Source organism: Ahaetulla prasina, chromosome 4, assembly GCF_028640845.1.
Source record: "Ahaetulla prasina isolate Xishuangbanna chromosome 4, ASM2864084v1, whole genome shotgun sequence".
NCBI classification, from domain to species: Eukaryota; Metazoa; Chordata; class Lepidosauria; order Squamata; family Colubridae; genus Ahaetulla; species Ahaetulla prasina.
In genome coordinates this window covers 63,143,717-63,157,470 of record NC_080542.1, presented here as the reverse complement: position 1 = coordinate 63,157,470, position 13,754 = coordinate 63,143,717, and the positions used below count along the sequence as shown (strand labels likewise).

At 33.3% G+C, this 13,754-nt stretch overlaps 1 protein-coding gene across 2 annotated transcripts in view; it reads left to right on the top strand.

The window, feature by feature from the left end:
- RAMP3 (receptor activity modifying protein 3) overlaps positions 1-11,778 on the top strand; it is a 74,160-nt gene extending 62,382 nt beyond the window's left edge. Inside the window, exon 3 of one of the 2 annotated variants that reach the window (XM_058183230.1) lies at positions 8,744-11,778. In XM_058183230.1, the coding sequence (XP_058039213.1) occupies positions 8,744-8,999 (256 nt within the window). In that variant the 3' untranslated portion in view covers positions 9,000-11,778. The remainder of the gene's footprint in view (positions 1-8,743) is intronic. The other variant, XM_058183229.1, reaches the window with a different exon arrangement.
- The last annotated feature ends 1,976 nt before the right edge of the window (positions 11,779-13,754 follow it).

Here is a 13,754-nt window from a genome sequence, read left to right as displayed (position 1 = left end):
CTGGAAGATAACTGGAAAGATCGCAAATGGCAATCCTGTGACCCTGGGATACTGCAATAATTGTAAATACATGTGGGTTATCAAGTGCTTGAATTCTGGTTATATAATCATGGGGAAGCTGTGACAATTTTGAGGATCATTTGTAAGTCACTTTTATCAGTGCCATTGTAATTTTGACCTAAGACTAAACAAATGCTTGTAAGTCAAGGACTATGTATTTCTCAAAGGCCTTTTCATTTCAAGCGAGTATTTATTAATTATTGAATATAAATTTTATATCTTGTATTTCATTTTACAAATATATAGTGCAAAAACTAGAAGTATTAATACATTATCATAAGTAACATAAATTCTGATATGGGTAGGACAAGGATAAAGAAAATGCAAAGAAACAAGCTGTGGTTAGATGTGGCTTGCAAAATAATTTTTCTCTGGCCAGTCTCACCATTTGGTAGCTGTGCTTTGTGGCAGTTTCTATATTTGAATCTCAGCAAAAATGACTTGTTTATTTTTTGTTTTTGTTATTGTTCTTTTCAGTTGTGTCTGATTCTCAGAGACTTCCTGGACAAGTTGTTTTCTTAGCAAGTTCTTGTGAAAAAGTCCCCCTCTTCCCTTAAACGGTTTACATTTCTCCTTTCTAGGGCTTAGAGAAAGAGACTATTCCAAAGTCACCCAGCTAGCTTTATGCCCAAGGCAGGATTAGAATTCTCACTGTCTCCGTTTCTAGTCTGATACCTTAATCACTAACCATGACTTGATTATTCTCATGCCCAATTTTCCATTAAGCATACACTGAGAATGGTTAGAAAATAGAATTTATGTTACATTTTTTGTCCACAAGGAGAAAACCATTTTTGCAGGAAGGGGGTAAAATCATACATTTTCATTCTTGATTTAAAGCTGGAAATATAGATATAAATATGCTTACATCATCCCAAATACATGTAGAGCAGTATCACTGAAAATCTGTTTTTGAAAAACTGATTTGCAAAACAATTATTATTAGACCTTTGTTAGAAATACATCTGCTTTGTTCACTACTCTCTACAAACAGATGTTAACAGTATTTATAACAAAAGAAAAGTATTTGACAATCTGCTGATGATAATTCTGTCAACAGAATTACAATAAGTAAGGTTTTAAGATTTTTGAACAATCCAATGTTAACATTTTTATTGTCTCAGTATATCCTTCCTGACTTACACCTGCAAGGATACAAGGAGTGTAAATATTTTGTCAAAAAGAAAAAAAAAGTATTAAGAACATCTTCTGTTGAGTTTTATGTCAAGTTTGTGGTGAATAGATAGAGATTAAAGGTATATCTGTGACAACATTGCAAAATTTTTTGCAATGATCACACTGTTTTATACATCAACAATTAACCACAACAGTGTCCTGTTCTAATATACCAATGGGCTTAATTAAGCCACAAGCAGTACAGGGGAATAATATAAAATTAATTAGAATAGCAAAAATATGGAAGCCCAAGGGCAAGTTTGTAAACTACTCTAAATAAGGAGGGAATAAGGAAATAAACAACTACTGATCTACCAACTTTTGAACAAATCTACTATACTTTATGAAGGAGCTGATTTTCTTCCAGTTGAAACAATATAAGACTTTTTCCAAGAATATATATATATATATGCTTAATCTCACAAAATAAATTAAGAGAATGAATGGATTTTCAAATCAAGCCTATAAACTAACAAACGGAAAAAATTACAAACACTATTATCATGTCACCCCTTTATATTTTTATTACAATTTTGATGTGATTTTATATATTTGTAAATATATTTATGGTTTTACTTTGGTGTAAGCCACCTAGAGTTGTTTTGCAGCAATATGGGTGGAAACAAATTTAAATAATAAATAAAATAATAAATAATAAAATTAATGCAGATAGATACTTTATCAAAAATAAGGGAAAAGGGGACACATAAAAAGTGCTAAAGTGGCAAAGAAAAAAATAATTATGTCATTATTGCAATAAAAAATTACATATATACCGTGTTTCCCCAAAAAGTAGACTCAGTCTTATTTTCTTTTGACTCCTGAAAAAACGGCTAGGGCTGCTTTTCGGGGGCGTCTAATTATTAACACCTCATGGCAGTGGCACCGACAGCCTCGTCCAGCAGGAACCCACTGCTGGCCCACTTCTTTTGCAGCTCCTTGCCGACATTTGCATGCATCGCCTGAGCCTGCGTTTCGCCATCAGAGCCTTCCATGAAGCCCTCTGTAGCTGAGAAATGGGTTCTGGATTGACACGCACGGCACCCTCTGGCTTCCATTTCGCCTTCAGAGGCTTTGCAGAAGGCATCTATACCCAATAAAAGAGCTCTGGATCAATCTGGAGCTCTGTTATTGGCTGCAGAGGGCTTTCTGGAAGCCTCTGAAAGCAAAACTGAGGGCGAGGCAACATGAACATCAATCCGGATCTTTTTTCTTGGCTGCAGCGGGCTTTCCAGAAGGCTCTGATGGTGAAATGGAGGCCAGGGGCGATGTGTGTGAGCGGCAACAACTGGCCGCAGAAGAAATAGACCGGCAAGGCGAGGCAAGTGTAGGGGTGTTCAAGGCCTGATAACTAGGGCAACTCCACCACCTCATTCCCACCCTAGCTTAATTTGTACCCAGGACTTAGCCCAACCTTCTGCCCCCTGAGGTGGACAGGGTCTTAATTAGGGCTAATTTTAGGGATAGGGCTTAATTTTTTTAATTATATGTTTTATTTATACATTTTTCTTTAATAAATGTAAAACCACAATATCTACATGAGCACAGTCTGAGTACAGTTAGTTCTGACAAATAATAATAGTAATAATAACAATAATATTCATATCATTGGTTATAATCACACACTAATAATAATATTTACTTATACTAATCAATTCATTGTGTAGTTAATCATTTTCTTAAACTTTTAAGTTTCTAACTTCTGTTTCTATTAACTAACCATTGATAAAACAAATCCCATGTTAAGAAATATTCTGTTTCTTCCTTCTCCTTTATTTTGAGTGTTAATTTATCCATCTCTGCGCATTCTAATATTTTTTTATTACACTTTCATCTGTTAGGATCTCTTCATTTTTCAGTTGTTGTGCAAAAACAAATTTAGCTACTAACACATCTAAAATTAAACATATATTCCCTTTGTTATCCTGTTCTGCTAAAATACCCAAATCAAGAATATTTCTGGTTTTAAATCAATATGTTGCTTCACCATTTTTTCTAACCATGTAATGTACTGTTGTACAATGTTTTTTTGCCTTTGGACATGTCCACCACATATGATAGTACGAACCTGGTATCTGATTACTGGTACATTTCCAATATTTGGCGGACATGTTTTTAAACTTCTTTGCCATTCTTGCTGGTGGTAAATGCTACCTATAAAACATTTTATATAAATTTTCCTTATAGGTAGTTGACATCATTAATTTATAATTTCTATCCCATAGTTTCTGCCATTTATCTAACACTATAGTATATCCAAAGATTTTGGACCACACTAACATTGTTTCTTTCACTTGTTCTTCATTTTGATGCTCAATAGATAGCTATACGTTTTCTTTATTAGTTTTTCATATGTCCCTAGTAGTAACTGATCTAATGCTGTTGGTTCTTTATAGAAACCATACATATTTACATCTTTCTCATACCTTGATTGTATTTGCATGTGTGGCCATCATGCTAGGTCAATCCCTTGCTTTTTCAATTCTTGCTTAGTTTTAAGTTTCCCTTTTTCATTCAAAATGTCTTTATATCTTGTAATTTTTTTCCATGTTCACAGAGTTTGGATGTATCAGTGCCTCCATCGTGGAGAGCCAGATTGATATTTTCATGTTTTCTTTTGATTTTTCCCCATACCATCAGCAAAGCATTCCGAACAGAACAGAACAGAACAGAACAGAACAGAAGAGAAGAGTATGCTGTGAATGCTCCAACACTGGAAATTTTTAAGAAAATGTTGGATAACCATCTGACTGAGATGGTGTACAGTTTCCTGCCTGGGCAGGGGGTTGGACTAGAAGGCCTCCAAGGTCCCTTCCAACTCTGTTGTTTATTATATTATATTATATTATATTATATTGTATTGTATTGTATTGTATTGTATTGTATTGTATTGTATTGTATTGTATTGTATTGTATTGTATTGTATTGTATTGTATTGTATTATATTATATTATATTATATTATATTATATTATATTATATTATATTATATTATATTATATTATATTATATTATATTATATTATATTATATTATATTATATTATATTATATTATATTATATATTATAGTATGGAATTTTTATTGGCCAAGTGTGATTGGACACACAAGGAATTTGTTTTGGTGCATATGCTCTCAGTGTACATAAAAGAAAAGATACCTTCATCAAGGTACAACACTTAATGATGGTCAGAGAGTACAAATTTAACACTTAATGATACAACACTTAATAATAGTCATAGGCTACAAATAAGCAATCAGGAAACAATCAATATCAATATAAATCATAAGGATTATCAGCAACAAAGTTACAGTCATACAGTCATAAGTGGAAGGTCTCTTTGGAAATGTCTATGAATTTTGTTTTTTCCATACCATAGAAAGGTGTGCCATCCCAAATGAAGTTCATGTCCCTCCAAAATTAATTGTCTTTTATACTTCAGATTTATCCATTCTTTCACCCATGTTAGTGCAGAGGCCTGGTAGTATAGCTCCCAGTCTGGTAACCCAAAACCCCTTTGTTTTTAGAGTCTTGTAACATTTTCAATCTTATTCTTGCTCTTTTCTCTTGCCAAATATATTTTAACATCATTTTATTTAGCTCCTCAAAATATTTTTTTCTAACTTTATGGAATTGTTTGGAACAAGAATAATAATCTCTGCAAGATATTCATTTTTATTGTAGCTATTCTTCCTACCATCAATAATTGCAAATTTTTCCACTTCCAAATCTAGTTTAATTTTTTTCATTAGCTTAGTATAATTATCTTTTTTAATAGTTGCACATCTTGCTGTTAATTGAATTCATAAGTATTTTACTTTCTTAACTATCTGAATATCTTTCTTCATCAATTCTTTTTTCTGTTTATCTTAAAATTTTTGATGAGTATCTTGGTTTTCTCTTTATTTATTTTCAATCCTGCAACTTCACTATATTCTTCTATTATTATTTTTTTATTAACTTGGTCCAGTTTCTTGTGGTTCTTCTAGAATAAATTCCAGGTTATCTGCAAACACCTTTAGTTTTCATTTTTCTTTTTTTATTTCCATGCCTTTTATTTCTGAATCGTGTCTAATGTTTCTTTGAATGTTAATATAAGTAGGAGAGGGACAAAAGGCATTAAAATTCTCTGTCATGTCCCCATTAACCATTATCTTTGCAGTTGGTTTAGAATATATTGTCTTAATCATATTAGTAAATTTTTCACCAAAGTCCATATATTTTAATTATAGTGACATAAATTGCCAATTTACATTGTCAAATGCTTTCTGTGCATCTAAAAAAAATTACCATTTATTTTTCAGAATGTACTTCATAATACCCCAATGTATTTAAGATGATTCTCATTGTTTTTAATTTGTCTTTTTTAAGTAAAAATATATTCTGGTCCAGGTGTATAAATTCATTCAAGAATCTTTTTAGTCTTTGCTATTATTGAGGCATATATTTTATAGTCTACATTTAGTAACGATATTGACCTATAGGGTAGGGCTTAATTTTAGCTCATGCATTCAAAAACATGATAGGGCTTCTTTTTGGGGTGGTTCATATTTTTGGGGAAACACAGTATGTGTGTGTGTGTTAAACATACATCTAATGTAAATATTATTGAAATGTATATATTTAATACATTTATACAACTATATTTTTAAACCTATTGTATTCTGTATTTAAAAAGTTCTATATTTTATTATACAGCTATGCTACAGATTGTAAGTCTACAATCTGTAGATCTTCCGTTTAGAGGTAGCAAGTGCAATTAGGCAAGTGCAATTCATGAATAATTGCAGCCATACATTTGACTTTGAACTGCTGCAATATCAGTCTTTTACACCATAGTAGCGGTGTATAAGTGTCTAGTTCAAAAGAAGTATTTTCTTTATTATATCTCCAAAAAATCCTGCTGATAATATTTTTCTATATACATGGAGTCTAATAAATCATAAATATTATTTTTATTTTCTAGGTTGTAATTTTAGGACTGTTGCAAGGTAAGATTCTCCCATTGTCTAGACCAGGGGTGTCAAACTCACGTTGTCACAGTGTCATCACATGATATATCGGGACTTTTTCCCCTTTGCTAAAACGGGCATGGGCGTCATATATCTGGCCTGCCAGCTGGGAGTTTGACCACCCTGGTCTAGACAATATTGGAACCTCTCATTCTTTATTCCATTAATATGTTAGCATCTGCATATAAAATTGATTTCTTGATAAAAAATATGTATGACGATTATTGGTTTTTTATTTTATTTTAAAGGATTTAGCCAATTATTCTTTCAGATATCTCTCAAAGCTAAAAATGCTACTGGTCCAAACTATGTTATTAACAAATGTTGTATTTCTAAATATTATCATTGGGTTATATCCAGTGGTGGGATTCAGCCAGTTCGCACCAGTTCGGGAGAACCGGTTGTTAACTTTCTGAGCAGTTTGGTGAACTGGTTGTTGGAAGAAATCATTAGGGCAGAGAACCGGTTGTTAAATTATTTGAATCCCACCACTGATTATATCTGATATCTGATATTTATCTCTTAATACAGAGTATCTTAAAAATTCATCATCATCTGTTAGTTGATCCAAAATAAATGTCTTTGCTTTCATACATTTTTTTCTATATCATCATCTTTGTCCAAAGTTTTAAAGTTGGGTTTTCTCATACAGTCAGTTTGTCATGAGAAAAAAAGCTTGGTTTTTTAAAATTAGACTTTGCATTATCTAACATTCTAACTGATGTACCGTGTCTCCAGAAATACTAAAGTTTTAGTATTTAAATTCTAATATGTCCATCCAACCAAAGGTGCTGTTTATGTATAATCCAAAGTTGCTTAAATTGGAAAATTAAAAATCAAATGTTGGCCTTCAATATTTACTATTTTACAGTTTGTAAACTTTATGTTACAGATAGTCTTTAAGTTATGGACCCTGCCCATTACAGCCCTAAGTCATAATGATGATAAAATTACCAATTTAATTTTATGATGGATTTTTTTTTGCAGTACTCATTAAGTAAACTAGTGGTTGCAAAACGAACACTACATCAATTAAGTTAATGTCATGGTCATTAAGTTAACCTCCTAATGTTTTTTTTAAAAATCGGTGCTTTCATGTACTTAAATGTAAATAGAAGAGGACTTTTGTAATTCTACATAGTAGTCGTCACTTAAAGATCATTTATTGAATAACCATTTGAAGATTTGATGGTTTTGCAAAAATAACTCTGAACCCATTTATGGCCATTTATTACTTTTAAGCATTCCTCAACGATGTATTTCCATTACAGTCAGCATACATTATCTGATTTGGGGTATCCCCCTTCCCCCCCTCCTTTGAAGAGCAGAGAGATTGGAGAGAAGGGGATTACAAGAGGGGACTATTTGGTCTTCTACACACTGAATATTACACTAGGAGCCTGGGCATGGTAGCCATGTTCATACTATTGCAAACAGTTTACAGTTCTGTCTTGAAATCATTTCTCCAATCTCTCTGCTTTGCAAGACTGAGGGAGGTGTCTGGTAAAGAAGAGGTTGCCTAGAGAAATTAATTGCTTTTCTCTCCCCCCCCCCTCAAGTAGAGAGATCGCAGAAAGATTTCAAGAGAGTGAACTGTTTGCTTTTCTACACATGGAAAGCAATGTGATTGCACTGGCAGTGGCACTCACACAGGAAAGATTGATTGCTTTTTTTCTCTTTCCGCCCCCCCACCCCACCCCAGAGCAAAGAGATTGGAAAGAAAGATATTTCACGAGAGTACTATAAGCTGTTTGTATAAAACCCTTTACAGGTGGCTGTTACCTATAAACTGGGTTGACAAAATCAGAAATGAGGAGGTGATAAGCCACCTGGGAAAGCTAAGGCAAATCATCAAAACCATTAAAAAGCAAAAGTTAGAATATTTCGGACATGTGATGCAACACCTGGAAAAATATGATCTAATTCATTTAATCTTCCAGGGAAAGATTGAAGGCAAACTAAGTCCAGGCAGAAGAAGAACATGGCTTCAAAATCTAAGGGACTGGTCTGGACAAAACTCAGCAGCACTTTTTTATTGTTGTTAAAAATAGGATCACCAACATGATCGCCAATGTCCAATGACGGATATGGCACAAGAAGAAGAATAACACCATGCAATTCCCAATCTGATTATATCATATTGATTGTAATGGTGATCAGGTGACTGAGGGATGCTGAAAAGGTGTGAAATTGACTATTCTTATTTCTTTCCAGACAGAGAGCACAGTTCAAGTGTGACTTCCCACTTAGTGATTACTTTGCTTAGCAGTTCCTATTTGGGTCATTATTCAAGGACTAATAATAAAAAGTACTGCATCTTTTTAGGATTGTTTATCGAGGACCACCTGTAAAAAGCTATTGCAACTTATATTTTAGAAGCAGAATCTTTGATGTTAAAATATGTTGAACTAGGTGTACATTAAATTAGAAAGAAAAAAATAATTGTCAGCAGTGTTTTGAGAATGTATTTCTTATTTTCATATTATTTCTTTTTCAGGTATTACAACAATTTTATTCTATGTACAGAACACAAGGTTTCAACAGCAAAGTGCTTTTGGCCTAACCCACTGGCTGAAGGCTTCATCACTGGAATCCATAGACAATTCTTTACAAACTGTACCTCAGATAAAGTGCATTGGGAAGATCCTCCAGATAAAATTCTGGTTCCTTTGATTTTCATTCCAATTCTTCTGACAGTTGCCATGGTTGGTTTAGTGGTATGGTGTAGCAAAAGAAGTGATATTTTGGTATAACTCAACATTCATCACCATATTGTTCTTTCTTTTATTGAGAATGGAATAGAAACATTATATGTACTGTATATCTACATGTACATGTGTGTATGTGTGCACGCACACGTGTGTGCGCGCAGGTGCACATGTGTGTATGTGTATACACATACATATAAAGACACATACATATAAAGACAATTTTGGCAAGCAAAATCTACATTCTTCTGTAGCTACATATATGTACTATAAACATTATTTCTCCAGCAGTATAAACATTGTGCTAATAAAAATTATGGCTCATGACCATAACTCTGTAATGAATAGAAACTGAAAACAATATCTGAATATGCTATATACAATGGAAGTTTGTGGATTTTAAACTTACGAATGAATCTCAGCTATTCAACTTTTTAAAAAGATGATTCTATATGTGGACTGTAGATTTGAAATGTATGCACATGTATACTGAACAATCGTATTTATGGTAGGGGCTGTTTTGGAATTAAATGTGAAAATCAAGGATATTTAAGTACGGACTTTGGGACTTAAAAAGACTGTCCTTGCCAAAGATATATAACATGCATATATACATGTGCAGCAAAAGAAAGTGAAACACTGTGAATAATGAATGATCAGAGAATTGTCACAATTATGCTGGCTCTTCTATGAATTAGTAAACAAGAAACATGTCCTTGAATGTTTGCATCCTGGACTGGAAATCTACAGAATGGTCTCTTGAAAGGATATATTTTTCTTTTGCAAAGCTGCAAAGAGAATGAGAGGAAATTGGTCAACTAGAAATGTATTCAAGTGTCAGAGGAACTGTTATATTCGTCTCTTTCTGTGTTTTTAAACTGGTAATTATAAGACAATTTTCCTTTTTTCATAGCCTTTTTTTAATTTAATGTGCTTTAAATGGTCAGATTTCATAGGAAGAAAATATGGCAATTATATTAATACTGATGCATTTGAGATTTTACATATTGAAATACAATTTATATGTTAGATGTTTTGAATTTCCACACAGACTTGTACATATAGAAGAAATGAGTTCAGGTTAGCAAATATCTTAGACTTTTTAAGAAGCGATACCTCCAATCAAATGCACAGGATAAATAATTTATAGAAAACTTCAGATTTGCTAATCAGAAGTCTTCTGTAACATCAAAATTACATTATGTAACAGTGTTAACATCTTCAATTAGAAATATTTTGTATCTGAATAATTAAATAATACTAGAACAGTTTACCAATAATTTGATGTTCATAAAAATATCCACTATTTTGGGGACCAAGGATTAAAATTGGATGTTATTAATATACCACCTGATTCTTATCTATAACCATAGCTGTTTTATTTAAAAAATGAGATGGGGTACAGGTCACAAATTGTTACCCTTGCAATCTGTCTTCAGTGGGATTTATATATGGTTTTAAAAATACATCTTCAGAAATTTTTTATCAATTAGGGGACTTCTTGAATTAAAAAGAAATAAATTGAGTCAGGAAACTGTGACAAATCCATCTAATATGAGATAAGAGATGAAATAATACATGTTAACAGGCTAGTAATGATTATATAGTCTTATTTTCTTAGTTCAAATCATACCGAACATAAGGAAGGAATTATGGCACATGATTTTTAACTTGCCAAATTAGAATAGTTGAACTGTTATCAATCAGCTGGTAAATCCTCTGAAGTGCATTTTTACTGTTATCTCCTTTTCCAAGTCAAATGGTTCTGATAGATTTAGACTGCACTTCATTAATTTAAAGCAATGTTGGAAGACAATTTTTATTATATACCTAGAAGTTCCACAACTTACATATCCAGACCCCATCTAGTTTGTTGAATATGTCTTGTGAACTAGAAGTTCTGGCTCAGTTTAAGGCACAAATCAGACTCTCGTTCTTATGAATGATAAACTATGGATGGAGCTCTCCGTAGCCAAAAGAATGTTTTCATTCATTTGTTGGAGTAGCCAGATGATATTTGGGCTGCTGTCAGCTTTCAGTAATATTAAAACTATGATACAACAAGATAGCAAAATCTGTTTCCCCACAAATGTTTCATTTGTTTGATGATTCTTACTGTCCTCAGTGGACATCATGATATAGGCTGCATAATAAATATTTCCACCTACTTGTGGAAATAATTTTTGTTCTTGAGTTAACAAGCTGTTTAAGAAATGTTCTACTGAATCATCCAAAAATTATAATAAAACAAAGATTAGACCAAGTGAATTTTAAAGGTCTATAATCACTTATTTTTGTCATATTAAAACATACTTTGACAAACTATATCAAACATGGAATTTACCTCTTCCACAAATATCAGATTAGGGATTCTGATTTGCTCCTCTGAATAAAGCAGAGCTCCAAGTTCACATGATTTACTCAATGACCAAGAAGGTGCTTTTGATAATCTAGACTCTGGAATATCTGACATATACTGTAATAAAATAAAGTGATATGACATAATAATATACAGTACAGTAGATCCTTTCAGAAAGAATTACTCAATCCATGTGATTTTTTTCTGGTTATTCTGTAATAGCATATTTTAAGAGTTAAAATTCTTTAGAGATCTTATGTAGAGCTTCAACTCTATATAACACTATACCTGTAACATGCAGATGTATCAGCTCCCAATGCAATCCTTATGAAACTAATTGTGTTACAAAAATATATGATGAAGAAATTGTTTTTACCCTATTAAATGCATCCAGAATAAAATCTAGCTTCACTGAATTCTATAGAACTTAAATAAATTACATCTAACAACTCTTCCTGATTTGAGTGTGTTAACTCTCAATATTAATGCCACAATTTCATATAATTTTTTTTTAGGAGTGACCCTCAATCTTTTTTCACATTATTTTGTTTCTATTTGGCATTGTGAGAGGTAAGCATCTGTATAGGTTCTGAACATCCTTCTTGATCATTGATATTTAATTCATTAATTTGCTTTGAAATATACTTAACCTGGTCTAGCCAACAATAATTCCCACTGTCTGGACTTTGGCTTTAACACTGAAAATATGATACGGATCTAAAAGTTATGATGACTTCATTGGGTTCAGAAGAATGGGACTAGAAGCAAAATGTTGCAATGGGGAATATACTTGTTCTTTGTTCAAACCAGCAGGATGTTCTTATTGAATGATCAGTTCTATTATTCTCATACCATCATCAAGCAACTTGTAGCTACTGAGCATGCTCAATCATTATAGCAAATCATTTCAAAGTTTCCCTATATGACCTTTGATAGCCTCTTATTCCTTTGTGGGTCTCTTTTGTCAATATTTCTGTCAATGCTATTAGTTAATTCTGTTTGGAAGTGTGGATTTCAATAATAAAAGAGAACTTTGGGTGATTTGATGGAAAACTAAAAGAAATTTTCAGGAATACAACATACCAACAGCATTTTAAATGAAGGGCTTTTGAGATGTCCAAAGAAGAGACATTCTGCAGACAAATGAAATTATCATACATTGAAATATATATGTAATGACTACTGTGGGAGTCACTATAATGATTGCATAAAACAGCTGCTTTGCAAATATCTATATAAGAATGCATTACATATATAATAAGATATATAAGTAACTATGCATTACTGCTTTGGAAAGAAATGCTTCATATATCAAACATATATATACCGTACTTATTGGAGTATAAATCACACTTTTTCTCCCCCTAAAAGTGGCTGAAAATTGTGGTGTGTCTTATACATTGAATGTTGCCAAAGCACCACCCACTCGCTGGCCCCTTCCCTTCAACTGTTTTCACCCTCTGTGTGTCACATTTCTGGCCTCCACGCATTGCATTTTCGGTTGGTTCCAGGCGGCGGGGATTGGCGGCAGTGAATGGGCCTTGGCAAATGGGTGGTGGCAGTATCGAACAGGTGGCAGTGAACTGGCTGTGCCAAATGGGCCATGCCAAATGGGTTGTGCCAGCGGCGAACTGGCCGTTCCAAATGGGCCACTGTACCAGCAAACAGACCATGGCGTAATGAGTGGTGGTGAATGGGCAAAGGCAGATTTTTTCTAGTTGTTTTCTTCCCCGAAAAGGTAGGTCTGTTTTATAATCCAAAAAATATGGTACATGTTTGATATATATACCCTGTTTCCCCCAAAATAAGACATTCCCTGATAATAAGCCCAAGTGGGCATTTGAGCGCAAGGCAATAAGGCCAAGCACTTATTTCAGGGTTAAAAAAAATATAAGACAGGGTCTTATTTTTGGGGAAACACGGTATCATATTTATCAAACCTGGCACCGGTTAACAGCAGTGTTCCCCAAGGCAGCGTTTTAGGACTCACACTTTACTCTTTCTGCTTTACATAAATGACCTTTGCGATTATATTATAAGCAGCTATATCCTCTTCGCTGATGATGGAAAACTATTTAACACCACCCACAATACTGCTGCCCTACAAAGAGATCTTGACTATGTTTCAGAATGGTCACGCAATTAGCAACTCCAAATCTCAACTAACAAATGATCTGTCTTACACATTGGCAAATCAGAACACCAAATAAAAAGCTGGGTGGATATGACTTTGTAGATGACCCTCACTCTGTCAAGGACCTAGGAGCAGGGGTGAAATCTAAAAATTTTCCTACCGGTTCTATGGGCGTGACTTAATTGGTGGGCATGGCTTAGTGGTCAGGTCGCCGGGTGGGTGTGGCCAATAACAATAAATAATAAAAATAATAAAGTACACAAAACAATAAAAGGTACCAAAAACCAACTTTCACACTTTACACACA